This window comes from Epinephelus lanceolatus, chromosome 3 (genome assembly GCF_041903045.1).
Source record: "Epinephelus lanceolatus isolate andai-2023 chromosome 3, ASM4190304v1, whole genome shotgun sequence".
NCBI lineage: Eukaryota > Metazoa > Chordata > Actinopteri > Perciformes > Serranidae > Epinephelus > Epinephelus lanceolatus.
In genome coordinates, this window is record NC_135736.1 from 11,225,833 (window position 1) to 11,253,587 (window position 27,755).

The following is a 27,755-nucleotide window of genomic DNA, read 5'->3' on the forward strand; positions in this document are numbered from 1 at the left end:
ACAGGCCTACTTGATGTGATGTTGTCTAAGGGTTAGTGGGGTGGATGTGAAGATTTCTAACATGGGCCATGTTGCTGATCATCCTGGGAAAATGTAACATAAATAAATAAATAAATGAAGAATACACCTCAGAAGATTTCATTTCAAATAATGGATTTAAATTGATCCCCCAGTTTTTCACTGTTTATTTCAGTAGATATATTTGTCTTGCTGTATTTTTTTGTTGTTTACAAATAAAGCTATTTTTATGTATTAATTTGCTTATAGTTAATTATTTTAAATACATAAATTATATAGCAGCTCTGTGTATAGCTACTTGTTTTTGAATGAGGTGATCATAATGACCACAAATGTCTTGGTTACACGACACAGATAGATTTTATTCGCAACAAATAACTGCATCAAAATGATTTATGATTTTTTTTTTTTTTTTTTTTTTTTTACTGTTGTTGGTGTTTTCTTCTGTCAGACGTCTTAAGACACGCCCATATATAAATTATCCCAGTCCCACCCTCCCTGACATTTCTGGAAAAAATGGCGACCAGTATGCTGCGGCTTCCGTTGCGACATCTCGCCAAAAATGCGGCGATAATGAGCCGTAACACCGGCTCGAAAACATCGTACATATCCAGGACGACTCAAAGTAGGACCGTAGTATCAACGCCGTCGGGGGCAATCTTACCGAAACCGGATAAAGTGAGTTTTATTCTGCCTTTTTACCGAGTGAAAACCGACGGGAAATATGACTGGTAGTGTAGGCGGGACTTAACTCTGATTGACAGCAGCTGTGGCGAATAGAAAGGCAGGAGAAGCGCCCGGTTGGTCAAGTCAGCCAATGAACGCATGTTTACACGTATATAGAGCTACTTTCAGGAAGTAATTACCCCTTATTGTTAATTCAAGTCATTATTGATTCAGTTGGAGGTTTTATTTTAACAATTGAAATTATCTATACTTATTACATTAGTCTCTGATAAATTGTTTTGTTTGAGCCAACGTTAACTAAACACTACAGATCTTGGTGTGCGTTGTTGTCATGGTAAAAGAGGTCGAGGGACAGGAGATAGATAGATAGGTAGGTATTTACAGCTGCACGTCTTATTTACCAAGTGTAATGATTTCCAGTGCGAATAAAACGTCTCTTACATGCACTATAATCTCACAGTTGAACAGCATATACGGCTGCAAAGCTCTCAAAGGTCAAGTTGACTATGTCATGGTAAGACTAAACGGAAGTCCTCAGTGGCCTTTTATTTATATTCTCTTCCCCAGATAATTCAGTATAAATGGAACAAAACTGAAAACCCCGTCGCAAGGGCCACACTGAGAGAAAAAACATTGTCCTAAATGTGTTAAGAGATTGCTCCACCCATGGCTGGATAAACCTGCTGTGGGGCCTCAGGGTAAAAATAAGCAGATGGGCCCCCATTAACCCCATTTTCCCCATCTCCTCTGCAAGTTTTTATATCTTCTCTGCTACAGTATCACCTTGTTCAAGTTTTTTCGTGGGTAATTTAATTAAACACGTTAATGTAGAAATATGCATTGAGATGACGAAAGCTATTAACACACGGGCCCTGGGGCCTCTCAGGTTAGTTGTTGGGTAATAAAGCAGGACCCACCATAAAGCCCCATTTGTGTCAGTTGATATTGTGCTTTAATTCAAAGCTTTTTCAATAAAAAAAGTTCTGTGAAATGCTTTTCGTCATTATTACCAACTTGTGTAGTTGTGTCGCTGGTTGGATGTACTGCCAAATTCACACAAATGACATCAGAAATGTTTTATGGTAATGAAATGAACATTGCGTTCATGGGCAACAGCTCTGGTGGACATTCCTCCAATCAGCATGCTAATGACACACTCCCTCAACCTTGTAACTCGTGGCATTGTGTTTTGTGATAAAACTGCACATTTTACAGTGCCTTTCATTTTGACCATCCCAAGGCACACCTCAGTAGCAATAATGCTGTTTATTCAGCATCTTGATATGCCACACCTGTCAGGTGGATGGATTATCTTTGAAAAAGAAAAGGGTTTACTAACATGGATTTTAATAAATTTGAAACCAACATTTAAGGGAAATGTATCCATTGAGTGCATAAAAAAGTCTCAGGTCTTTAACTTAAACTTGTAAAAAAATGTGAGCAAAAACAAAAGTGTCTACATGGAAGATTTTCTGAGTAGCCTACTGCCAACAAATTTTGCTTCGTTACACCCAATGTCTACTCAAGTCAGTTTTATTTATATATAGCTCAGTATCACAAATTTGCCTCAAGGGGCTTTTCAGAACAGACAACCTAAGCACTGTCTCCTTCTGCCGTGGATTCCAATGAGTGAAACTCCCCCCAAAGAAAACCTTTTCATTTTAACTCTGGAGATTACATTTTGGTATTTGGCTTCTGGAGAAACAGTTGTTCATCATCACAAATCTTGACCAAAATATCCTAGATTAAACTGAGGTGGGGATTCATATTGTATGTTTTCTGAGTAGCTCATTGTCCCATCCTACGTGAACTCTGAATAAATCCTCCTTGTGTTTTCCAGACACCGTTTGGTCTTATCCGCATGACAGCAGTGGTGGTGCCTTTCCTGTATGTGGGAACACTTATCAGCAAGAACTTTGCCGCTCTCTTAGAGGAGCATGACATCTTTGTCCCTGAGGACGATGACGACGATGACTGAGCTAATGTCAGGAAATAAACGGTAAAGTCAAAGTTTACATTGGTCGCACCTTTTTTAACCTTTCAACTCTTTTGCTTAGACCTTTTCATACACAATCTTAACCATGTACAAAGGATGTGTAAGCTACATGTTAAAGGGTGTAGTGTGTGGCACATTTGCAACATTGATAGTTGGTAACAGTCGAAATGATAGTTACATTTTTTTAATTTACATCCACAGGGTGCTAAGCAATATCGAGTGAGAGCACACCAGCGGGCACAAGGAAGATGGGGAAGATGGGGCACTTTGGCATCCAAACATATCCCTCCACCTCCACCTATCTCCTCTCTCTCCTCTGCTATTTAGGATGTTTTCACAATACTCATTTGAAATCTCATATCCTGTGAGGCTACCAAAACTACTAGTCATGCCCTCACTCTTGTTTGCATGTTTGTCTTTTAACTCAATAAAGGGAGTCGATTACACATGGATAAGCACTTGTTTTTTATTCTTTGCTCTGTCGTTTCCAAGTACACAATAGTTGCCTTAATTCTTATTCTGACTCTTCTAAGTCATATCCAGTCATAACAGCACATGTTGTTATTGTAATTATTTTATTGTTATATTTTGTTGATATTTTATATTGGCTTTCTGTCTTTGTTCTTCTATGTAAGTTTTAAACAGTTGTCCTTGTTGGTCATGTTTGTCTCGCTCCCTCTTGAAGTGCAGCATTGGCCAGTCTCAAGTGTTCGTTGAGGGAGCCCGTCTCCAACTGGCTACGTCCCCTCAGGTCACTCAGCTCTACATAGGCCTGCTTATAACGCTCATAAGCTGCTTCTTTCTCCTAGAGTAAGGAAACAATATGGATGACACATCAAAGTCAAGCAGGGAGGAAAGTTTATGTCAAAGGTGCAAATGTTTAGCATATAGGAGTTTATTATTTTGGATCGTTTGTATAGTGGTAATGTTAGCATGAAGTCAGATCATGAAACATACCTTGGTAAGAGACCGCACTTCATTCTGTAGACAGGTGATTTCTTTTTTAAGATACTGCACCTCATTGTCTTTTGCTCTTAGTAATGTCTGTAACACAAAATGTGAAATCATACAGTTACCAGGTAAAAACATTCTAAAAATAATTTTGAAATATATATGGAAAGTCGCAATGTATGTGAGACAGGGGTGGAGAGTAACTAAATACATTTACCCAAGCACTGCACAATTTTGAGGTACATGTACTCGAGTACTTCCTTTTTACTTCATACTTTACTCCATTGCATTTCAGAGGGAACATTAGTACTTGTTTACTTTACTACCTTATTTGACAGCTACTGTATAGTCACTTTGCTTATTCAAATTTTACATACAAGACACGATAAGCTAATTAAATATGATGCATTGCTATAGATAAAACTACTCAACAGCAAACAGTGAAGTTAAAATTAGCTCCATAGTGACCAACTACAAGAGTAAAATGCTACTTGTACATTAATGCATCAGTAACAATGATCCAATAATAACATAATAACAATTACAGGGACCATTTGTCTGCATAACAAAAATGATCATTTTTTATACTTGTAAGTACATTTTGCAGATAATACTTTAAATTTTACTTGTAATGGAGTATTTTTACCCCTTCTGTATAGCTTCTTTTACCTAAGTAAAAGTCCTGAATACATCTTCCACCATCAGAAGTCTAGCAATAAAACCTTTCACTGCAGTACAAATGATGTGCTGGCTTGGTATTCAAGCAGTAGATGGCAGTATGTGCTGCACTATCATGTGACCAACCACAGATGCTCAACACAAATAAAGTCACCAGAAAGGGTGATAATGCTGCTACAGGGAGCCATTACTGGGTACACAAGACAAAACAATAAAATGCATTGATTTATTTGCTTTTAATTTAAGTGGGTTCAAAATCCCACAGCAAATTCATCAAACATTGCTTTCTGCTTCCCCATGATGACAGACTGCAATGTCAACATTTGTCCTTCAAGCCCAAATTAATATCATAGGTGCAATAAATGAAAGTGGGTTGGCATGAGGATGTTTTAGCTTCACCTACTTTCACATGAGCTGAGATTACATCTAATTAAGCCACAGCCATTAATTATATTACTATCAATACCTCTACTTCTGATGCAGCGTGCTCAGTGTTGCCAAGAGATACAGTGTCCGACTTCTGCCCTGTGATGAAGTAGCGCATGCGGCTGATCTCCTCTGCCAGTTTGGCTTTAAGCTCCTGAAAAGGGATTTTTGGTTCAAATTATGCCATGGATAAATATTCTTATGACTGTTGTACGCTATTAGAAATAAAGGTTCCAAAGGGATTCTTTGTAAAGGGCTGAGGTTCTACCCAGAAACATTGGTTTCCAAAGAACCCTTTAGTGAAGAAAGAGTGATTTGTAAGATTAAGAATACCATTCAAAACTCTTATAATCCATGTCAGCCCCGGCCTTTTCGGAGCCACATGAAGCCCAAGGCTGCTAGACATGGTTCCCATGGCCCCAGGCTAACCTTTTAAAATAAAACTATGATTGGCTGAAGAGAGATTTATGGGTAATGTAGTCAATTACTATTTTTAGAGCCCCCCCCCCCCCCCCCCCCCCCCCAATGGGTGGGTTCTAGATAAAATCCTTGGAATATAAAGGGGTTCTTGTTAGCACCCTTAGAAGGTGGAAAGGTTCTGGATAGAGCCCCCAGAAAGGGTTTTGGGTAGGACCATTCCACCATAGAAGAGTTTTCTGGAGATCATTTCAGAGAAGGGTTCTGGGTGGAATATTTCACAGATGGTTCTGGGTATAACCCTTTAGGATAGGTTTTAGTTAGAACTAACAAAAAGCTTCCAGGTGAAACCTTTATAAAAGGGTTCTCCTACTGAGACAACCCAAAGAACCATATATGATTCTAGTTAGTGCCTTTCTTTCTATGAGTGTAGCTTCCCTATTATGAGTAGTTTATTCCTATAAGAGCAAAATTACTGCAATGATCTAGACAGTATGGTATTGTGTTCAAACAGTATCAAATCATGCATGTATGTAAACCTGGTTCTCTCTTCTGAGCTGCTCCAGCTCTCTCTCCTTACGACCGAGCTCAGTCTCTCGACCCTGGCTGCTCTGCTCAGTGCGGCTCAGCTCCAGGCACTTCTGGGAGTAGCGCTCTGACAGCACATCTAACTCACTGTGCAAGATGTCCGCCTGCGGCCTGACACGCACAAACACACGAGTTATGGAGTGAATTATAATGCGCTATCATGCAAGGGGTCACGGTCGAGTGTAGAACGTCTTAAGCCTGCAGCGAGATCCCTTGAGATGGTGAACACGCTCAGAATGATAACAGAGTGACTGTAATGAACTTACATGTGGCCTCTGTGTGAAGCATCCACGTGTGCAGCTCCTCCAGACAACCTCCTGGCCTTCTCCACCTCTCTCTGCAGTTCCTCTCTGTGAACTGCTCTCAGTGCCTCCACAGCTTTGATGAACAGTCAGTTAATTTGTTACTTACACTGTATTTGGCTTTAACACACAGGATTGAAAACAACACAAGACAGCTAATTGAAAGTAGACATCAAGAACTCGGCATATACTACATACAACATTATTTTAAAAGACATAATGCAGTAAAAGAAATCATTAAAAATACAGATAGAGACTGGCTGGAGGATATATTTAACCAAAGAGGCATAAGAAAGACATGCTAACTTCCCCCAGAAGCCACTGTTGCGTCATACATCTATACTTCCTGCCTCACCTTTAGCAGCTGCCTGGCTCTCCTCCTGCAGCATCCTGTCTCTCTGCTCCTCCAGTTCCCTGATCTCCCTCGCGTGTTTCTCCTGCAGCTCCTGCAGTGTTTTCCGATGAGCTGCTTCCATGGCTTCTAGTCTGGCCCTACAGGGGGCCCCGGGGCCACACGGGCTGTCCACCTCTATCCCCATGGCTGCACGCTCCCTCTTGATGCTCTCCACCTGCTTTCGAAGAGAGAGGGCCTGGGAGATGGGTGGAAGAGGGAAAAATTGTAAACACATTACAGGAACGTCTATTAGTGTTTCTACTCATCACTTTTTAACGTTTTTAACACAGTGGCTGTAAATTCGGTCTTACCTCCTTCTGAAGTGCTTCTGCTTTATTTGTTTGAATAGTTTGGGCTCCATTTATGGATGGAAGACCCCCCTTTGAGCTTGATATATTAGATTGTGAATCGGTGAGAGACTGTTCAGCCTCTTCAGGGCTCGACTGATACACCTGGGAGCTAACGAGAGACTGTGATGCCTGTGGGGTGCTTGACTGATAAGCCTGGGCTCCAATGAGAGTCTGCGCGCTCATGTCCCTAAATGACATTGTCTCAAATTCTACCCACTTCCTGTTGACCTCTGAGTCCAGGGTTTCAATAACAGGCACAGGTACACTCCCCCTTTTCAGCTCCATGGAGTCCCACCTGCTGCCCATCTCACTGAAGGAGACCCCCTCCTCAAACCACTTGTTCCTCTCCTCCAATCGCTTGGCTTGCTCACGGTCCCAGCCCTCCCCTTCTTCTCTCTGACTGGCTGGAGATAAGTCACCGTCCAGATCTACAGTTTGGTCATGGTGGTCGGCCTGATGGAAGTTTGCAGCTGTGGTGGTGGAGGTGGAAGTGGTTAGTTCATAGCCGGAGTCCTTGCAGGTGAACCGAGCAGGGGGTTGGCATGACGACGGCCTCCGGGACAGGGGGTTCTCTTTCTCGCTGCCAGTGTCTGATTGGCTGAGGTCAGAGTGAGGGAAAGACAGGAGGGTAGTGTTACACATCAGAAGAAAGATGATAGAGAGGGTTTGCTACAGATGGACCACCCAATCACACTGTCTGCATTTCCTCACTGTGTTCAGGAATTTACAGGCCAGCAGAATGCCTGTTTTTCTTTTCTTTTCTTTATTTGAGTTAGTTTGAAGATTTTAACACATTTTACTGGAATAACATGATGAACATTACATTTTCACCATGACGAATGTCCTGTTTGTACATTACTAATTGTCATTAATTAGTCATATATTGTGACAGATTAAATGACGACAGATTTTATGAGCACTGTCAGTGGAAGCAGAAGTTTTATTTAGTATTTTGCTTGTGATCAAAAGCTCCAGAATAACTGCTAAAAGGACCTTATAGTGAGATAATTTAATGGTTGTTTCTTAGATTAAGAATAAACGGAGCTTTATCTGTCTGAACTGAATTTATTTTAAGATATGATTTATTTGGCTTCATTCCTTCTTTAATACACATATATTACTTTGATTTTATTCAAGAAGCCTAAAACGTGAACGGCCAAAGTAAAATAGTCTGAGTTTACTCTGTGGACAGACTGATAAATAGCATTTAGTTTTACCAACCTTTAATTGCCCCTGAGGAACAGTATTTTTTTTTTTTTATTTAATTGAAATTAAAGTAAATATACTACAGTATTGAAATGTTAAGTTAATTTTATGGGCTTGGCTTCTTTGAAATATGTTTCATTGTGAAATATGTAATTGTAGTACACAGTAGTCTCTCAGCAAGAAAATAATGTGTCACAGTACATTTTCTCAATTATTAAAGTACTGAAGTACACATTGTAGGCACTTCTCCTTTTACTTAAAGCTACATTTGGTAATATTTTAATGAAAAAATAACTTTCTTCATATTTGCTGAAACTGTTACTATATCCACACAGCACAAATGAGACAGATAATGGGTAAAAAAAAAAAATCATATTTCTCTCCCTACTCTGTTGCCTCATAGCACTTCTAATGGCGTTGCTGCACAGGAACGACAACAACCAATCAGAGCCGAGGAGTCAGCTGTCAATCATGTCAATCACTGTTCATGAACTGCGATCAATCTGTCAAACTAGGCACTGCCGATCAAATATGATTCCACATTCTGTTCCTGCATTGCCTATTCCTCGTCACAGATATTTCCAGAAACATATTTTAGTGTATTGTTTAGCTGTAAAATGAGACATCTTGTTCTGGTTGGTGGGTGGTGGTTGGTACTTTAGTTGACTATTTCCAACATGGCGGCTGGGTCACACACTTTCTTATTTCACAGCTAAACAGTACACTAAAATATAGCCCTGCCTAGTTTAACCGCAGTTCATGAGCAGTGTTTGGTTTACAGCTGCATATGGACTCCTTGGCTCTGATTGGTTGTTACTACCATGCCCGTGATCAGTTTTATTGAATGCCATTAGAGGCAGTAGGAAGAGGAGGAGGGACAAGATTTCTTTTCACAGACTATCTGTCTCATGTAAACTGTAGTGACAGTTTCAGCAAATATGACACAAAAGTTATTTTCATAAAAGTTACCAACTGTAACTTTAAGTATTTAAAACTCACGCCAATTTTCTATACTACAATATAGAGGGATATTATACTTTTTACTGCTCCATATCTATGTGATTGCTTTAATTACTGGTTACACCACAGTTTAAGATTTTACATACAAAACATATGATGATCTTATAAATAATAGTAATGTAGTAGTAATGTTATCAAACTACCCAACAGTACATGAAAATCTTATCTCTAACTCGAGCAACTACAACATTAAGGTGGTTAAGGTATCAGCACTAATAACCTAATTATTTATTCAATAATATAACACTCGCAATAGCAGTTTGTCTGCATTGAGTAGTTTTAATTTAAATACTTTTGGTATAGTACTTTTTACATTGTGGTATTTATGTACTTATGTAACATATCTGAACACTTCCTCCACCACTGTATCCCAGTTTAAAGTCAGACTCACTGTGAGTTGTTCTGGATCGCCTGCTTTAGTAACTTCACCCAGTTCCGTCGTATTCTGGAGGTCATAACAGAGAGAGTGAACACTGCTCTCTTTGTCTGGAGGAGATCAAAAGACACACACACACACACACACACACACACAGTTAAACAGGAAGCAGCCAAAAATGTAATTGATGTGAAAATGGGGGGAGGTGTGTGGGGTGTCTGACTGTCCATCTGTCTGATGCTCTACTGTACAGCACAATGAGCAAAACGCAAGTACAGTAAAGACATACTTGTATTTGGAGTCCATAGTTCCTCTCTACATCACAGTCTGACACATTCAAACAGGATGTCAGGTTGATCTCTCCGTCCAGATCATCTGACTGCAGCACAACAAGGAGAGTTTAAATTTAGTCAAGTCAAATAAGTAAGTAAGTAACAAATGCCAAAGAAGACTGAACCCAATCAATTTAGACAAACTGAGGATACTGGTCATGTAATAGGGGCAAAACCTGCGTAAAACCCTGTCAAATGACTGCATGTAGATTAAAATGAATTGCTACAGGTTTTACATCTCAGAAACGTTCTACCAGAAATGCCATACATCAGGCCCTACCTCCTCAGCCTCTGAGTCTCTGTAGTATTTTAGCGAAGTATCACCCAGAACAAACCAGAGTTTCTTCCACTGAGCAAAACACAGTAAACATGGACAACATTAAATTAGTTACATTTTCATTCCTATAGTACATGGACTTCTTTATAGTTGGATTGAGTACTGTCCGTCTGGTGAATGAGATTGTGGTTACAACAGGAATTAGAGTAGACAATGACTGACTTTAAAAAAAAAGTTAAATGATTATTTAAAAAACTTCAATTTACCTTGCCATGTTCATCCAGTCTGGACATCCACCCCTTCCAGTAACAACACCTGTAATTAAAGCATTACGATTAAGCTCTTTGAAAGCATTCTGCTGTGGTTTCTGTCTCACACTTTACTGTGAAACTAGAGGAAACGGAAACTGTCAGCAGCAGACGAACGTGTCATTGTGAGATAACCACATAATTCTGAAGCATGCGTATGAAGGCAGGCAAAACTTTAAAGCTTGAACAACGGGAAACATACTGCAGAATGGGAACTTAAAAAAGGAAGGTAGTTTTAAAGAGAAAGAGGAATTAATGAAATATTATTAGACAGACTTGAAAGCAAGCAGGTGCTATTAAAGCGTGTGAGCACAAAGTAACATACTTACCATGCATCATTGTGAGGAGAGGACAGGCAGAGATATTGAGAGGGAAAGAAATGCATGATGTGAAGAAAAACAAGGAAGTCACAAATGTGAGATCACACGTAGCTCTTATTACGAGAAATGTCATGTCAGGGTTTGTGAACTACTATGAATGTTTGCAAGGTTGCATGTGATTCAAAGCACTGAAATAACATTTTGAATGTTTCATTTTGTGATCATCCATCTCTCTGTGTTTGTTGGCTCAGCCGTTTTAGGCATGACACTGCAGCACTGACACTGCAAGATACACTGGCTTGAACCATCCTAGAATCTAATAATAAAAAAATGATAAATCATATGAACATGCTGCCCTAAAACATAGAGTGCTAACTAATGGCTTTTTGTCCTGCAAGGTGCTCCTGTGAGAAGGGCACCTGAGAGAAATGAGCTGAAATAAATATCACAGGTCTACTTTAGAATGAATGTATGAATGACCCATTTTCCTCCAAACACTCGTGATTTATACAGATGCAGAAGAGTCATGGGACCATGCTCACCTGTGTCTGTGGGCGTTCAGGAGGAGCTCTTTCCTTCACCTTTGAAGATCTGTGTTTTCCACTTTGATCATCTGAACTCTTTGATAGAATAAACAGACATGGGATTCCAAGCTCTGCTGTTTCAACATGGATTTTATTGTGAACACCTGTGCAGTTAATGCATCCTACCTGTGTATGAAGAGATGCGGCTGACTGTCTTCGAGATGATCGCCCGTTCTCAGAGTCCCGACATTTCTCTCGTCTGTCTCTGCCTCTCTCTCTGCCTCTCCCCCTCTCATCTGACTCCAGCCTTGAACTGTAGATGTCTATTTCATCTTGATGTCTTCAGAGCCAAATAAAAGTGCAGAGAAATGTTTGACAAACACACTACGACGTTTTCTTACCAATCTATCAATGGCGTAGCCACGGGTGTGCCAGGGTGTGCCGGTGCCAGCCACAGAGGCAGCTGGCACACCCAAAAAAATTGCCGTCAGACATGCGTTGCGACACCTGCACCTGGCAACCTACTGACCTGACTGTGACCCCTCGTCCAGCAAGCATTGCGGGAGCGCTAACTGCTGATAATAGCGATGAAACAGAGTTCCCTGATAAATTATTTCAAAAAACCTCGACTTGACTTCCAGCAGGACACAAGTTCGACAACTGAGGAGGATGTTTCACAAGCAGGCCCATGACCCCTCCGACACAGGCCGTTTTCAGAGTGACTCTTATGGAATAATGAAGGCTGCTACCTCCCTGCTGCTTGCATCAGCAGTTTTGCCAGCTGGACGCATTGCGCGCGCCGAGCAGGCATTATGGACTTGGTTTGGAGGCCTCTGAATTGACTGTGTTTGGGCAACTCATCAAACGGAAAGTGGACGGGGGACATCAGTTTCCGTCCATTATTGAAGTGTTGGACTCATGTGACAAAGATGTTTTTCCCAACATGAACTGTTTACTGCGTATTCTGATAACACTGCCTGTTACAAGTTGCTCTGTGGAGCGCCTGTTTTCAGTTGTAAACAGGATTAAATCCACCAGCAGAGCTACAATGCTCACAGAGAGACTGAATAGCATCTCGCTGTTTGAAAAAGAGCTCGCGGAGAAACTGGACTCTGTTGAAATAATAAATGCGTTCAAGGCCAAGCCACGCCGTCTTACCCTTTAAATTGAGAGCTGCGCAGTGCGCACAGGTAAGCAGCAATATCGTTGTGTCCTTTACTCTGCTGCTAAGCCCAATAGTTGTGTTCAGATGGTTAAATAGCTTTGTTGATCATGCGTAATGTGGATACGTTATGGCTCTATGAGAGTGCATGAGTACGCGCATGAGTGTGTTATATTTCACTATGTTCATCTCATTGGGCACGCAATTTTTTTTGAGAACACAAAGTGTGCTTTTTCTATTACTTTGTTATTGATTTATTTGAGAGCATGTCACATGTGTGAATGTTTAGACCTGCTGTGAACTATTGTTGACTATTACTGATGGAACGCACACAACGTGTGGATATGTTTTGTGTTAATAATGTTGTATTCGAGAGAGATACATTCTTTTGAATGTTTGTGGAGGTGTAACACTCTGTTGAAAATAAATTTGGCACACCCAGTATTTGCTGGTGCACACCCAATGTCTTTTTTCTGGCTACGCCAGTGCAATCTATCACATTCCTCTGCAAAGGCCTCTAGAGCACTCCCCTTTTCTTTGGCCATAACTAAGGCAATTACTTATGGTCAGATCAAAAGATTTCTTCAAAGTGTTTTACTAATTGCTACACAAATATTTTTACGAATCTTTCAGCTGCCAAAGGAATGGTTTAAAGAAATATATATACTAGGAATGCAGAATAGATGCATGGTCATGGGTCTGCTGTTATGGCTATCCATGATGCTCTACCATGATATTGTATGATACAGGGCCATAAGGTATCACCAACCTGTAAGTCCTAATCCTCTTGTCCCTGCAGGGGCTGGGACTCTGGTTCCTCCTTCTCATCCCTGGAAACTCTTCCTCTGACTCCAGCTGGATCGTTGGAATATCAGCCAGGACAATGTAGTCGTCCATAGTCATCGCCACCTCAGGTTCATAAAAATGTATCAACATTTTACATGATATGCAGTATAAAGCGTTGTCTCTGACATGAAACATGACAAGATTAAGAGTCTACGGTAATGCTAGCAGCTCTGTGAGGCTATACTTAGGCATAGTTGGGCTTTGTGCTAAATTCCAATGTTAGTGTGCTAATATGTTCACAGCATAGACTGTATGGGTCACAATATGACAATGGTAACATGCTGATGTTTATCAGGCAGAACATTCAGTATTTTCACCAACTTATTTTAGCATGTTTGCATGTTAACATTTGCTAAATAGCACCAAACACAAAGTACAGCTGAGGCTGATGGGAATGCCATTCATTTTGCAGGTTATTAATAATTAACAACAGTACTGGAAAAAAAAATTGCCGTGATGATGGTGCCAGGTGACAGGTCAGAAAGAGAGAAGAGGATCACTAAAGTTATTACAGTTTATCCTGGGGAGGAGCATGCAATTCAGCCAATAGCTGTGGAAACATTTCACTGTAGGCTTCAACCTCTGGGGACCATGAATATCTGTACAAAATTTCATGACAATCCATCCAGTAGTGGTTTAAATATTTCAGTCTGGTTGATCAAGTGGTAGACAGACTGACATTGTGAAGAGAGAGGAGGAGCACATACCAGGGTTGGAGAGGTGCTGACCACTGACGAAAAAATACAAATTTGAAAAAAGATGTCAGGTGCACACTCTAAGACTTGATGCAAAAATATTTTCTTTTATTCAAGTATTACAATATTTTTGCATCGAGTCTTAGTGTGTGCCTGACATCTTTTTTCAAAGACAGACTGACATTACCATCCTTAGGGCCCCGCTAAGGGAATGTCCTTGCTTCCGACTGTCCATTATTCTGAAACCCAAATAGTCCGAAAAATGCCCCATTTGTCTGACAGCCCATTATCCCAAAAAACAAACAGCCAATACTCTGAAGGCCCATTGCTCTGAGGATACACACTCTCCAAAACAGAAGCAAATAGCAAATTACTGCACAGAATGATTTATCAGACCTTCCCAGGTGCAAAGGTATGACCCACCCCACTTCACCTTTGATTGAGGAGTAAGATTGGTTAGGATAGGATAAGAATATCAGGGATAACCAATCAAAGGCAGAGTAAAGCAGAGTAGGATGGAACATGCCTTCGCCATATTAGGAAAAAATATTGCAGATTGCTGATTGCAGGCCATTAATCTTTCTAATTGCAGGCATAGAGTGTATTTTTGGAGCAATAGGCCTTTTGAGTAATGGGTGCTTGTTTTCTGGGCACTGGGCCATTGGACAAATGGATTTTTGGTCCAATAGGAGATTTTCCTGTCAGAACAATGGCATGACACCCCACGCTGCTAGCTTGGCTGAAAACAAATACTACCTGACATACAGTACGCACCTCCTCCACTTCTACTGCAGCCTTCTTGGGTTCAGAGAGCAGTAAGGCCTCCATGCCTCGCCTCACACTGCTCCTGCTTCTGTCACCGCTGACCTTATTATTCCCCTCATGGCCTTTGTCAGTTTCTGTGATTGCAACAGGTGACAAGAAACTGCCAACCATCTGAGAGTCCAGGCCTCGTCTTGATGTGGAGGAACCGCGAGAGGGCGGGAGGCTGAGTACAGAATGAGATGACCCCTGCCAGGAGCCTTGGGAAGGACTCAGTCTGCTGTCTCTGGAGTGGGGCTCCCTGTGTGGGGTGTGGCTGTGTGTACTGTAGCCATTCCTGGATGGTGATACTTCACGGCTGTTGCGAGTGCGAGTGTGAGCCGAGCTGCTGATGGCTGTTCTGGTTCGCGGAGATGCTTGAGATCCCTCATATGAATTTTGCTGGATGGCAAAGGATCCACGGCGGGAGATCGATTCCAGGTTCCTGTACAGCTTCTCAGAGTCCAAACTGTGTTTGTTTGAAGTTTGTGATGGACTCCTTGACTCTCGGCTGCTTGTCTTTTGAGCATCATATTCACCATTCTGTAAATGGAAAGAGTCTGTATGCCTGTGAGAAGGGGTTGCCCTAGAGGGCGAGGCAGTCCGAGAGGCAATAGACCCCCTTCTGCGGGATGGACTGGACCTGCCGGATGTATGGCGAGAAAGACCATGTGATGGAAGCTGAGAGGAGCCAGGAGACGAGGCATGAGACCGAACCTGGCTCCTGGTGAGGGAACTTTTTTGCTGGGTTCCCACAGGAGATTCAGTCAACTTGTAGCGATCTGGGCTCACAGAGCTGTGACGTGTTGGTGAATTATTCTGTGAACTAGCTCCCCGTCTAAAGTTGGAGTGATATGTGTACCTCTCTGGGGACTCACTCCTCCATATCTCCAGCATATACGTCTCTGGGTTTCTCCTCTGGGAGGGAATGCCAAGGTTGACGTTCCTGTAGGGGACGCAGGCTTTGGGCTCAGGGACATAGTTGGTTGGAAGAGGACGTCCCCTCTCATAGTAACGATACGACCGTTTGTTGACTTCCTCCGTCTGCCGCTCACCATCACCTTTTCTGTCTGGAGAGAAGTAGCCACTCTCTTGTTCCCTGTGTCCTCTGGACTCTGAAAATCATACAAGCCTAAGGTCACTGTCTTGATATGCAGCCTTTGAGAGATCATGAGCACGTGTCAAGGTCTAGATTGTCTTTTGTGGATTTAAGGAAGCAAGGCATTTTCGAAATATCAAGTTTTATGATGCAGTGTATATCTGTTATTGTACCTGATGCCCGGCGGGACCTGTCTCTGCCCCTCCTCTCATCCATCCAGGAGCTATCAGCTTTGGACGGATCCAACCGGGTCATATCTCTTTGGGCCACACAGTGCCTCTCTGAGCTGAGGGATCTGCTCCTCTCTGGACAGTCCCACTGGTTTGGAGAACTGGGGAAGGGCAGCACAAGGTCATCAACACAGATATATAAATGAGGAAGGTGCTGCAAACATGGAGTTGTCACTTGTAAAATATGTTTGCCAGACAGTCATTTTGCTTGGTGACCAGTGAAAAGGCCTACAAATGTCATAAGGAATTTGAAAAATTCTAGTGTTACGCTGTTAACTACTGAACTACCACAACAACTGTTTTGGTCGTATAGGTGAAAGTAAAATCACAGTCACAACTTCTAGAGTGCAACAAGGTATACTTTCATAAGTCTAAGGAGGTTTTCACATTAGGGACATAGGGCCTGGATCTGGGTACTCTTGATCACAAAGTCCAGTTCATTTGTTTGGGTGAACACAGTGCACTGTACCAGGTCATGTACATCGATCCATGCTCATGTCTACTAAAAAGGTGTGCATGAGTATGGTTAATGTGTACTAAGCATCAGTTGTAGAAAACCAGCTGTACCAAATGTGGAAGTGGACTGCTTTTTAATGTGAGTAACAGTCAGAGAGTAGACTTGCAAAGGTATTTCTCAATGCATGGTCTGCATGTGCGTGCAGCATCCGCCGATCTCTTCTTGTGGACTGTACGGCCATAGGTGATTAAGTTGGTAGGCAGGTGAGAGGGTCGTTTTTGACATTGTCATTAAAGCAGCAGTAACTGGTTTTTTTTTTGCACTTGGGGGCAGTGGAACAAGCTGCAAACACAACACTGACACATTACCACTTTATGAAGTTGTTAGGTGGCAAACAGTTGCTTATTTACACATCCAGCAGACACAGAGCAGCATAAGCATTCACTTGGAGCCATGCCTCTGGGCATCTAATGGATTTAAGTCCAATATTGTCTTTCCTTTTACCTCTGTGTTTTGGTCTCCTCCATCTCCTGAGGGAAATATGTGGCTCTTAAGCTGATAAATACTCCACTATCTTCACCAGCTAGCTGGTAACTGTCTGGTGCTGGGCAAGTAACATGCAGTGGGTCTAACAGAGCTTTTTTTGTTGTTGCTAAAAACAGTTGCCTGCTCCAGCTGAAAACAAAGCTATGAGAGCAAAATCAAAACTGTAAAGTTGGGGGCCATGAAAAAAAAAAAACCCGGATACCCCTTTTACACCAAAATTAGTGTCAATGGGAGCTGGGGCCGATAAATACTGGTGACTACTGCAGAGTTTTTTGTCCCAAGAGTGTATGCCGATTATAACCTTTCCCATCAAAAACAAAAGCCACATTATAGAGGTTAGTGGGGTTTTTTTGTGCAGTGGTTAAGGGGCTAAAGAAAGATGCTCAAATGCTCTGTAGAGCTGTGGGAACTGCAGTTTAGGGTGATAATTTGTCACTTTGTGTTGCCTCTTTCAAATGACATATTTCATCATTCTTTTATCGTTTAAAAGAAAATGAGTTCTAAGTATAATTCTCATGTATAATCAAACTTTAGGTAGATCCTACAAAGTCAGTGTTAAACAGTTCATTCAGGGACAAACCCCACAGGTTCAGCTGTCATTCAGAGTGAGAGCGTGTCATTTCACAGTATACATACATGTGCTCACTGCTCACAGAGAATGCTCTTGGTAAAAAGTGGTTTCTAAAATCAGGATACAGGATACAGTCACCTGGATTGTATGTCAGTGTCACAGATATTAAGTTCCCACTCAGGACTCAGACTGTGGACCGGACTCCACTGGTAGGTCCAACAACCGCTCACGTCATCACTACTGGCACTTGTGGTCACCTCAGACAGGGCACGAGTATCGTCACCTGCATCCTGGTTTGTGGACAGAATCACATTTTTTAGCGTTTGGATAATTCAGCGAGAGTCAAACTGGTATTTTGACTCTTTTAAACAAAATACTAAAAATTACATCAAATTTTAGGGGACAGAAATGTCAATGTCATTAGAGGTGACTGCAGAATCTTTTAATTTGACCATTTCTTAAAAGCGAGTGTTTTGATAAGTCTTCCTGTTTTCAACAGAGCACATTTATCACATTTGATCATCACCAGCAGAGTCACTTACACCACTTGACCCTGACAAAAGCTGAGCACAGCGACTACCTACTGGCTGGTGTCTTTTATCCCACACATTTTAAAAACCAACATTAACTTACCCTGTAGACACTGATACACAGCCAACCAACATCCCAAGTCTAAACATTAATATACTTACTGTGACTGCTCGCTGTCCTTCAGCTAAGTCTACTACAAGGCTTTCAGCAGCTTTCTTCCTTCACTTCTTCCTTCTCTCCCTCTGTTCTAGCTAAGCCAATACATTTAGTCTGCACAGGACGTAACTCAAGCTAGTCTCTGGTCATGCTCATCATTATTTCATTGCTCTAGTGCTTTTGCATTACCAGAACCGCCCACTCAACTTCTTTCTCATCTTTATCTTGATCCCTCCTTAAGTTCTACCTCTCATTAACAGGCAAACGACTGAAGTTTTGCTCGTTGTAGTTCTTGATCTCTTGACTGGATGCAGGTTTAAAGGATGTAAAGTGTCATCTTTTGTTTTCAGATCAAAAGTGAGTCGACATTACAGTAACAATTTCGATAAAAAGAAAGAACTTTCTTGACTTTACTTCACTGTATACTTTAACTTCAGTGGGCCAGTGTGAGGGGGACATGTTTGCATGTGTCATATGGGTATATCAGATTACAACCCATTCCCGAAGGATTGTAATGAGCTTTCATTAATTAATGATACAGAATCAAATGCCACCTTGATGTATTATCCTTCTCCCACCTCCACAGTAGTTTCACTTGCTGATTGTGTTATATATTGACATCATCGCCTCAGTGTGAAACTTGTAGGACAATTTTAACATATCAGTCATATTGAATGTCATTAGAGCACCTTACCTGGTTATTTATAACCTATTTAATCAGAGTTTGACCTCAGTATGTAAGGTGTTATACTGAAGCCCCTTTATTCATAAATGTTTAAACAATGGTCTCTGGTCACATAAACTTGGCTGTTGCTGATATTAGGTATCAGGGCCTGAATTTCTCAGACTGCTATGAGGACAATGATAATAGGCAAATAGTGAAAGCAAAAATCATTTACTTTTTCTCTTACTAGCAAATTTAAGATTAAAGGCTTAATCAGAAAGCTCTTCCCTGCAATGATCCAACAATACTGTTTCTTTACTTTTACTCATCAGCTGGTGACGATGATGAAATTTTACCTGAGACTTGTTTTCCTTGGCCTCAGTTTGCCAGCATCTTATTATGTATGTAGCCAACAGTGGTGGAAAAAGTATTTAAATGATTTACTTTAGAAAAACACAATACCACAGGGCAAAAATACTCCATTACAAGTTGAAGTCCTGCATTCACTTACATAAAAGTACAGAAGTATCAGCAGCAAACTTCAGTTATAGAAGGAGTCATAATGCAGAGTGGCTACTGTGTCCTATAGTATAATTATTTCATAATTAGATATCATTGATGAATTAAAGTGACAGTCAGGAATCATGACCTTACTCAAGATTATCCCCAGACTAGTTGTGAGCAGTTTCATAGAGGAGCTATTTTCTTTCTACTGAATTACACCCACCAACTGTATCACTGTGCAGAAGGAAACGTGCATCTACTGCTAGCTCACCTAGCATCACTGAGCTAACCAGTGTTACAGGTCAGCGGAGGAGGACGAACACAAGTAGGTTTTGTTCCTCCTCAGTCCACCAGGTGCAGATGCTTCCTTCTGCACAGTGATACAGTTGGCAGGTGTAGTCCAGTAGAAAGAAAATAGTTAATTCAGGTGAAGAAATAGCCACCAGAGCTCTGGATTATAATAAGTTAGTGGATGGATGCATGTGCAGGGTCTGTTTAAAATCCTGCTGCCTGTTGATAGTTTGGGACACTCACCTTTCATATTGTTACTACCTGTAGAGCTAACATTGTGTAGTCTGTATTAGCATTGCCATATGGCAATAATTATACTGGTTTACAGCAAGTGGATTTCGTTACCCTCCTGCTGCCCTTGCATCCCTGAGAGCCTGTAAAAACTCATAATGACAATAACCAAAAGGGGCGTCTCAATAGTAAGTTAGCTTTATTAAGTTGTTCCCGAATTTTTAAAGAACCAGTGTGTGGGATTTAGTGGCATCTAGCAGTGAGTTTGCAGATTGCAACCATCTGAATACCCCTTCCCTCACCTCTTCCTGTGGCCTTCAGGTAATATAAAATGTGAAAGCCCTCTCTAGCGCCAGTGTTTGATTTGTCTGTTCTGGGCCACTGTAGAAACATGGCAATGCAACATGGTGGGCTCTGTGGAAAAGGACCTGCTCCCCATGAAAATATGAAGGGCTCATTCTTGGCTCACAAAAACACAACGATTCTTAGTTTCAGCTGATGATACACAAATAAAAACATAATTCTGAATATTATATTTCATTTCTGCTGTCAACAGAGCCCCTAAATCCTATACACTAGAACTTAAACGTTTATCTACATTTGCTGGAAGGTGAGCCACTTCATAATTATTCTTCACTGTTTTACTTCTAAATTGTTTTTAGAGCATCTTATGTGTCATATTTTTAAGTTTGGTAAATAAAAAGCCATATTCATAAAAATATTGAAATATTAATGTACATACCCACTCCTGTGAGCCGTCCTGTTGAGCAGCAGCAGCAGCAGCAGCAGCAGCAGCAGTAGTGGCAGTGTTGCTGCTGAGGTGCATATGATCTGGCCGCAGGCAGGAGCTGCAGCGGGAGGGGTCAAAGGTGTTGGGCTGGAACTGATGACAGTAGTAGTCCTCAGCAGGGGGCGCCATGTCGATCATGCTGAATCTGTCATTAAGGTGTTGAGCTGGGTATTCTCAGGCACCTTAGTGCTAAAATAACCTTTATTTTCAATAGAAGTTGTGTGGTTATTTCCCAGGTGGCTCTTGGTCATTAGCATAATATGAATAACACCTACCATCAAAGCAGCTGAGCTCTTATTAGTTATGATCAGGCAGGCTCTAAGAGATTAGAGGTTAATTCTTTAGATATCTACATTTGAATCGCATATAAGCAGAATAATACTCAAGTATTTTTACAAGTATATTTGTTATGTTTTAACTATAAATAGATCTCAACTAGGTCTTCATGTCACTAACAGTAATATCTCTTAAGAAGAGTTTGTGAGCATTCAAGTAACCTGTTGACTGAAACACACACCACTATTGATGGGATACCCTTACACCTCAGAGCAGAACATCTTGACAGTATAAAGTAACAATTACTTGGAGGGAATCCTCCTGCGTAAGGTATCTATGACAAGGTGCACATAGAAAAATCAAATACAGTAGTATATGACTCTACCTTTTAAATGGGGTTCCAAGTCTTCTCTTTCATTCAGAAAAGTGTGGTATTTTCTTTTTAAAAGAGAAGATCCTTTACTGAAAGCTTAGTTTCTTCACACCAGGTTGGGAATGGTCTGGTGTGATCCTGGAGGCTACAGAGGCTAGGGTCTTTTATCAGAAAACAGTCATTGGTTCTCACATTGGCCCAATGTGGTGTCCTATCAAATATCACCATCTTTAGAAAGTGAAACATAGCACTGACAGATGTCTTATGGATGGTGGTCTTACTGCACAGATGGTATCTCTGACAGTGCAGCCACAAAGAGGAGAGATAGGGAAGCAGGGCAGGGATGGGTAAGGGTTACAATGCCTGGGAATAATACAAAAGTTAAACGAAAACATCATTTCAATGCTGAAGGCTCTATGTGAAATTCAGAGTGCATGAGTCTGCACACGATTCTCATCATGGACTTTGCTGAGCCAGCAGCTAGCAGCTGATGGTGCTAACTCCATATACAGCACTAAACAGCAGCAACAGTGCGCACACACACACACACACACCCCAACATGCACCTGACCAGTTTACCACAACAAACCTCGAAGAACCTCAGATTACAGCACACACAGAAGCTTGACCTCATTGTCTAATCAAGACACCATTACTCAATTTTGCCACTATTTTAATGCTCCAAATGGCGCATACAGAACCTTTAAACAAAGATATAACATGTTACTCTTATGACGCCAAAATGCAGAGGGCAGGAAGTGAAAAATCCATACACTGCATAAACTGGCTATAGAGGAAAGTGACAACATTAAAAGGCTGGATGAATCTGCAGGCAGCAGGTTTTGTCAGAAAATTGAAACTCGTTTTGGATGTAATCAATACAAAACAAAGAAACGGATTTCTTTTTCAACATGACAGATTTGCACAATGTGGAGATGATCATCGTTACAAACTACATAGTACTGACAACCTACTGGTACTAACACGGTGAGCCAATAAAAGCATACAAGAGTCACTGCTGCAATGCACTGATGTCAGCCTAACAGTTACTGGGTGACTAGCTAACTGTAGCTGCTATTTCCTACCTATTAGGTCAGCTGTCTCCAGAGGTCTTGTGGAACACCGTTGAAAATCTGAGTCAAGCCTAAAAACACAGGCATCATTAACGCAACACTATAACATTCACATCACTTTCATTCTGAAGATGGAGGGTTTTGATTTACACCTGCAGATATTTCACAGCGTTTTTTTTTTTTTTCTTTTTTTCTCCCTTTTACAGCCTACTATTTTAGGGACTTAAACTGGCCCTCGTTTTCTCCCAGTTGGATTGTTTGGAACAGCTGTAAAGAGACATTTGTGCAGTGTTGGTAGTCTTTGCCTTAAGTTGTGTGCCCTTCATTTGGATGGCACACCAATGTCTGATGTCGTGTGCAAAGAAGCTGTTTGTGAGTTTTAGATGTGCTTGGTTGGTGGATTTTCTTACTTTGGAGTCAAACTTATGGTTTGACCAGTTTCTTGTCGTCATGCTTCAACAGTCACATTGATCTTCCAATTAATACTTGACAAAGAAAATTTGTATATTACTTTTTTTCCCTCTCAGAGTTCTTTAAGTCTTAACAGTAGACTTGCACTTAACGTTACAGCTCAGTAGCCTAATAACAAACTAATAAAGGGATAATATCAAGGCAACAACTAGGTAATACTAGGGTCGTAACAGTACAGAGACAATAACCTGTAAAAGTATATACATTTCTGTAAAAGTGCAATGGTAGGGCCAGAACATAAGGGGTTAATGGGTTAATGGGTAAAAAAAAGGGCAAAATATTGCATCTAGGATCTAGATCATTTATACATATATATTTAATCAACATGGAGTCTTTGTTTGAGTATTTCAGTCACTGTGAACATCATATATTGTAATATGAAAAGCTGGAACGAACTGATACTACAGACAGAGAGGTAATAGAGGGTAATATCAGGGTAATGTAAGGTGTGACCTAAATTCAATAGCTTGACTTTAGTTTCTGTACCAAACTCCTCTGAGCAAATAGAGTGTGTCTCTGAAAACTGTTGGCATCATTAGTTGAGTTAATTCCCAGCGGGGAACAACGTGCTGAGGCTGTTTTTCAGTGTTTGAATGAGCCACAAGAGGGGGCCTTTTGTCACCTTTGTGTGTGTGTGTGCGTGTGTGTGTGTGTGTGTGTGTGTGTGCAACCGAAGATACAGTACAGGGATATTCACAAACTGAGGACAAACATGCACATTTGAATGCTCACATTCAACTCCTCTCCATAGCTCTCTCTTTCTTCACTTCATCTGCATACACACACACACAGGTGCACACACATGAACATCCACTTCACAAAAACAAGCCCACCCTGCTCATCGAACATCCACAGAGATGGTGTGTATTTATAAGTGACTTTACTCTGTGGCTTGTTTCAAAATGATTAGTGAGTTTACTGTGTGTGTGTGCGTGTGTGCCTGTGTAACGTTAAACATATCCTAGTTTGTGATGATTAATTACCGTTTCATAAGCCTACATTTTGTCATGTAACACTATCAAACAAACCTCCAAGACGCGGGAGTATAATTAAACATTTTTGGCAAGTAAAGTGACAATTAAGGCAAGATATTTTTATCATCTGCTGTGTGTCACATGCTCACTGTTGCTACATTCAGCCTCTCAGGCAGCCGTTGCTATAATGAGAGAGTAGAGCCAGTATCCATGGAAATCCATGGCACTCGGAAAAGTTCAGCTGACAAAACTTAAAACAAACAGAAAGGTTAACATTTTAATTACCATATTAAAGTTTCTTCTCTTTAATAACCGTGACCATAGATTTTTTCATTGCGGTATTTTTAGAGCTTCACTTTTTTCTGTTTTTGCTGATATGAAAATTAAATTGATCAAGATTGCTTTAAATAATAGCTAGGGAAAATGCATCCACGGCGATGAGTCTCATCCTAATGTCATCTGCCATGTTGAATGTGACACCCTGTAAATTCAGATGAATTCTGATTTGCTGTCAGCATTTCTATTGTTCATCAAATTGCTCTGAAGTGATCCCAGCAATATCATTTGCCACAGTCATTGTTGTTATAGTGTATAGTGGTGTGGGCTCTACCATCCACATGAGTGAGAACAATTTTCAAAACAATAATAGCTGTTGTTCTTGGTGTAGAAGGACTTTAGTATCTAAGTGTCTGAAATCACACCCTCATTCACACTTTCACTGTCCAGTGGACACTCAGTAGCTTAGTCTACTTCAAAACTGAGCAGTAAATAGAGTTTTGAGTTAAGTCCCTCCCCTTCTGAAAGAGAAAGTCATGATGTCACTTAAGCGACTTGTGAAGGCATTCCAACTTTGATGAAAAAAATGTTTCTCTCTGGCTGGTGCTTCTCTTCATCACACATCAACCTGATTTTTTTCAATTTGAATCTGCTCAAATTACTGTTTATTAACAATGGATCAATGACTAGGTGACAGGTGTCGCTTATAGAGACAGTAGTTCATGAGAATCATGGCCTTAAAGTTTACATAAATGGCAGGATTCTCTAACACATGAACTACTGTCTTACCAGCTGACAGGTAGGACCATGTCATTATAATAATGTGGAGGGCGGCCTTTCACGTTGTATCTTGATGCAGGGGTTGGCAATAAGTCACATGAGTTGACTCACATGACTAAGAAGGGTCAGTGGTTAGGTTTAGGCAAAAAACTATGTTGAAGGGTTAAGAAAAGATTGTAGGGTAGGGTTAGTCAGTCGGTCGATGAGCACCTCACGTGACTAACGAGTCATGCGACAAAATAACTAAGCACTGACTTTTAGTTTAGCCAAAGACATGAACACCGGTCTCCTGGGTCAAAGTCCTATGCATGCTGGGCCGATCCATCTCCCCCGTCCCACTTGCGCTAAATGGACTTGTGGCCTCATTTTACTACATTTGTTGCACTGAGTAATCTAGTAATGGTCAAATGATGACGTGGATGGTTTTACACTGGAGTTGTTTGAAAGCTCAGCATGGCTCACACAGAGGTTTAATGGTGCCCCAAGCGCCCTTTTGACACCCAGTAAGACCAGGCTGCCACAGAACTGAGGAACATCACATCTTTCAACACTTTCTCCAAGTCTATAAAAAAGTGGTTACTGGACAATCAAATATGCTGTCATAATCTAGAGCAAAGCTTTTATGTCTTGTTTCATGAATAGTCTTTGCTCATGTGCTTTTGCATGTTTTTCTACCTCCACGCTGGCGATAGCTTTGGCTGAAGGCATTATGTCCATCCCGCCATTTATCTGTCTGTCCCACTCTTGAGAACAAGATATCTCAAAAATGCCTCAAGGGAACTTCTTAAAGTGTCCACTTGGACTCAATGATGAATTAGTTTTTGATGGTCATCGGTCAAAGGTCAAGGTCACTGTGACCTCTTCTGTCTCATTCTTGTAAACGTGATATCTTCAGAACAACTTGAGGGAATTTTTTTCCAATTTGACACAAACTTCCACCTGGACTGAAGAATAAACTGAAGGTCAAAGGTCAAGGTTAGTGTATCCTCACAAAACAATTTTTTGGCCATAACTCCAGAATTCTTGCACTGATTATGACAAAACTTCACACAAATGTCTAATAGGATAAAATGATGACATGTTGCATTTTATATGCAAAAGTTCAAAGGTTCAAGTTCACTGGGACATCATAATATCCTGCAAAAACACTCTACTGGTCATCATTTATAGTCAGGAACAGGAGGAGAGACATATGGTTAGATATTGACTTGATTACACTAATCGTTAACTGTACTGACTGTATAGATCCTCTGTGTGGTCGGGGTTAAAATGTGGGTGAAGCATTTATGTTTTCACAGACATGGCTGTAAACTATGACAGGAAATTGACTGGTGCGTGAAGGCATACAGTGGTAATTCTAGTTCTTTCATTTTCTTTTATGTCATAGTCATGTCATTGTTTAACTATTTATCTGTACTTCTGTGCTTTTTAATGCTTGATTTTAGGGTTTTTATATGCAGTCATCTTGCAGACACAGGATGATCATCACCTGACCCTGCAGCTCTGCAGAGAGCTATAGTGTCTTTAAGCTCGTTGTTTTGGTTTTACAGTTCTTATAGTTTCTCATCATTCTCGTCTTCCTTGGCAACATACAGCTGTTTTTTGCAAGTTTTGTTAATTTCCACATTCATTTTAATTTCAGATCCTTAACATGTTGGTTTTTTTAAAGCAGCTGCACAATATAACTGTTTTCCTGTTATGCCAGGTTGCATAATTCAAGTTAAATGTGGAATCATCTGTGAGCTAGAGGAAAATTCATTTAAACCATCAGGCCTATGTTATGAACTTGTGATTTTAAAGCTGGCACATGCCACTGCCTGATTTTTTAACTTATAACTGTTCACCTTTTTTAATTGAGTTATCTAAAAGCCATCTCTCAGAGATTCATGGAAACGTGAGGTCATGTGCTGTGTGCCCAGCTTTTAGCGTTGTGGGTTTTACGTCAGAGTTGCAACAATTATCACATGCAATCGATTGTTTCTCTTTCCATCACTCGGTCTCCTGGAGTACAAAAAGCATGAAAAAATACTTGATAGAAAAACAGAGAAATAAAACTATGTAACAGAGTCTCTCATAATAAGACCAATCTTAGATGATTAATTAAATCCCCATCAGTGATCAACTCTGTATAAAGAGCAAAAATTGATCCAGCACTCCTAACCCTGATCCTGCCCCTCACCCAGGGCAAGTATTGATTGTGACTAGTATTCCTGCTCACAGCAACCACTTTTTCACTGACAGATCGACAAGGCTGCACATTTTTTTTTACATTTATGTACTATGTTTTCATTCAAGACACTGTAGCTGTTTGTCAAATTCTACTACACAAATGGGAGAAGAGCAGAGTTTACACTGAAGTTTACATTTTAGTTTACATGGAAAAAATGTTTTCTTTTACCCTGCCTCATCATGAAATCATTATCAACAATTAAGCAGCCACTTCATTAAACTGCTGCTAGATTTTGATTTCTCTTATTTGATTGCAGTATCACTTTAACTTTACCATGTAGCACTTATAAGCAGTATATAAACAAGTAAAACATTGATGATAACACACTCTAATGAAGCTGTAAACACATGTAAGGGTGGGTTTTGAGTGTGCATTTATGTGTTCATCAAAAACTTTCTTATAAGGCATCCACAACCAGTGTACACAGTTTACAAATTAATACACTTAATTAATTGTTAATTAATTATACAATAATTCATTATTAGCAAATCTTTACAGTGTCGTATTAAAGATCTACAAATCATGTACAAATCATTCATAGATAGGTTTAGGCATAAA

At 40.6% G+C, this 27,755-nt stretch overlaps 2 protein-coding genes across 2 annotated transcripts; one reads left to right on the top strand and one right to left on the bottom strand.

Annotated features, from left to right (window-relative positions):
• The first annotated feature begins 508 nt into the window (after nucleotides 1–508).
• smdt1b (single-pass membrane protein with aspartate-rich tail 1b) lies at nucleotides 509–3,147 on the top strand. Its single transcript, XM_033623042.2, has 3 exons — nucleotides 509–696; nucleotides 2,546–2,704; nucleotides 2,903–3,147. Exons 1-2 carry the CDS (start codon nucleotides 535–537, stop codon nucleotides 2,681–2,683), a joined length of 300 nt encoding a protein of 99 aa, XP_033478933.1. The 5' UTR covers nucleotides 509–534; the 3' UTR covers nucleotides 2,684–2,704; nucleotides 2,903–3,147.
• Nucleotides 2,933–20,873, bottom strand: LOC117254668 (uncharacterized). Its single transcript, XM_078164886.1, has 18 exons — nucleotides 20,697–20,873; nucleotides 17,716–17,867; nucleotides 15,947–16,104; nucleotides 14,648–15,789; nucleotides 13,102–13,241; nucleotides 11,357–11,510; nucleotides 11,189–11,266; nucleotides 10,285–10,317; nucleotides 10,022–10,090; nucleotides 9,699–9,788; nucleotides 9,423–9,519; nucleotides 6,769–7,409; nucleotides 6,419–6,653; nucleotides 6,028–6,139; nucleotides 5,713–5,872; nucleotides 4,797–4,910; nucleotides 3,659–3,745; nucleotides 2,933–3,506 (listed from the first exon to the last, which is right to left on the bottom strand). The coding sequence occupies exons 1-18, from the start codon at nucleotides 20,871–20,873 to the stop codon at nucleotides 3,360–3,362; spliced, it is 3,786 nt and encodes a 1,261-aa protein (XP_078021012.1). The 3' UTR covers nucleotides 2,933–3,359.
• Between the last annotated feature and the right edge of the window lie 6,882 nt (nucleotides 20,874–27,755).

Bases quoted from the DNA above. Each gene is read 5' to 3' on its own strand.
- LOC117254668 (XM_078164886.1), bottom strand. From the start codon at position 20,873: ATGGCGCCCCCTGCTGAGGACTACTACTGTCATCAGTTCCAGCCCAAC. The intron at 15,790-15,946 runs GTACAATAACAG...TATGATTTTCAG, and splicing joins CAGGTCCCGCCGGGCATCAG to AGTCCAGAGGACACAGGGAA. The intron at 7,410-9,422 runs GAGTCTGACTTT...CTCACTCTGACC, and splicing joins GATCCAGAACAACTCACAGT to TCAGCCAATCAGACACTGGC.
- smdt1b (XM_033623042.2), top strand. From the start codon at position 535: ATGGCGACCAGTATGCTGCGGCTTCCGTTGCGACATCTCGCCAAAAAT. The intron at 697-2,545 runs GTGAGTTTTATT...TGTGTTTTCCAG, and splicing joins TCTTACCGAAACCGGATAAA to ACACCGTTTGGTCTTATCCG.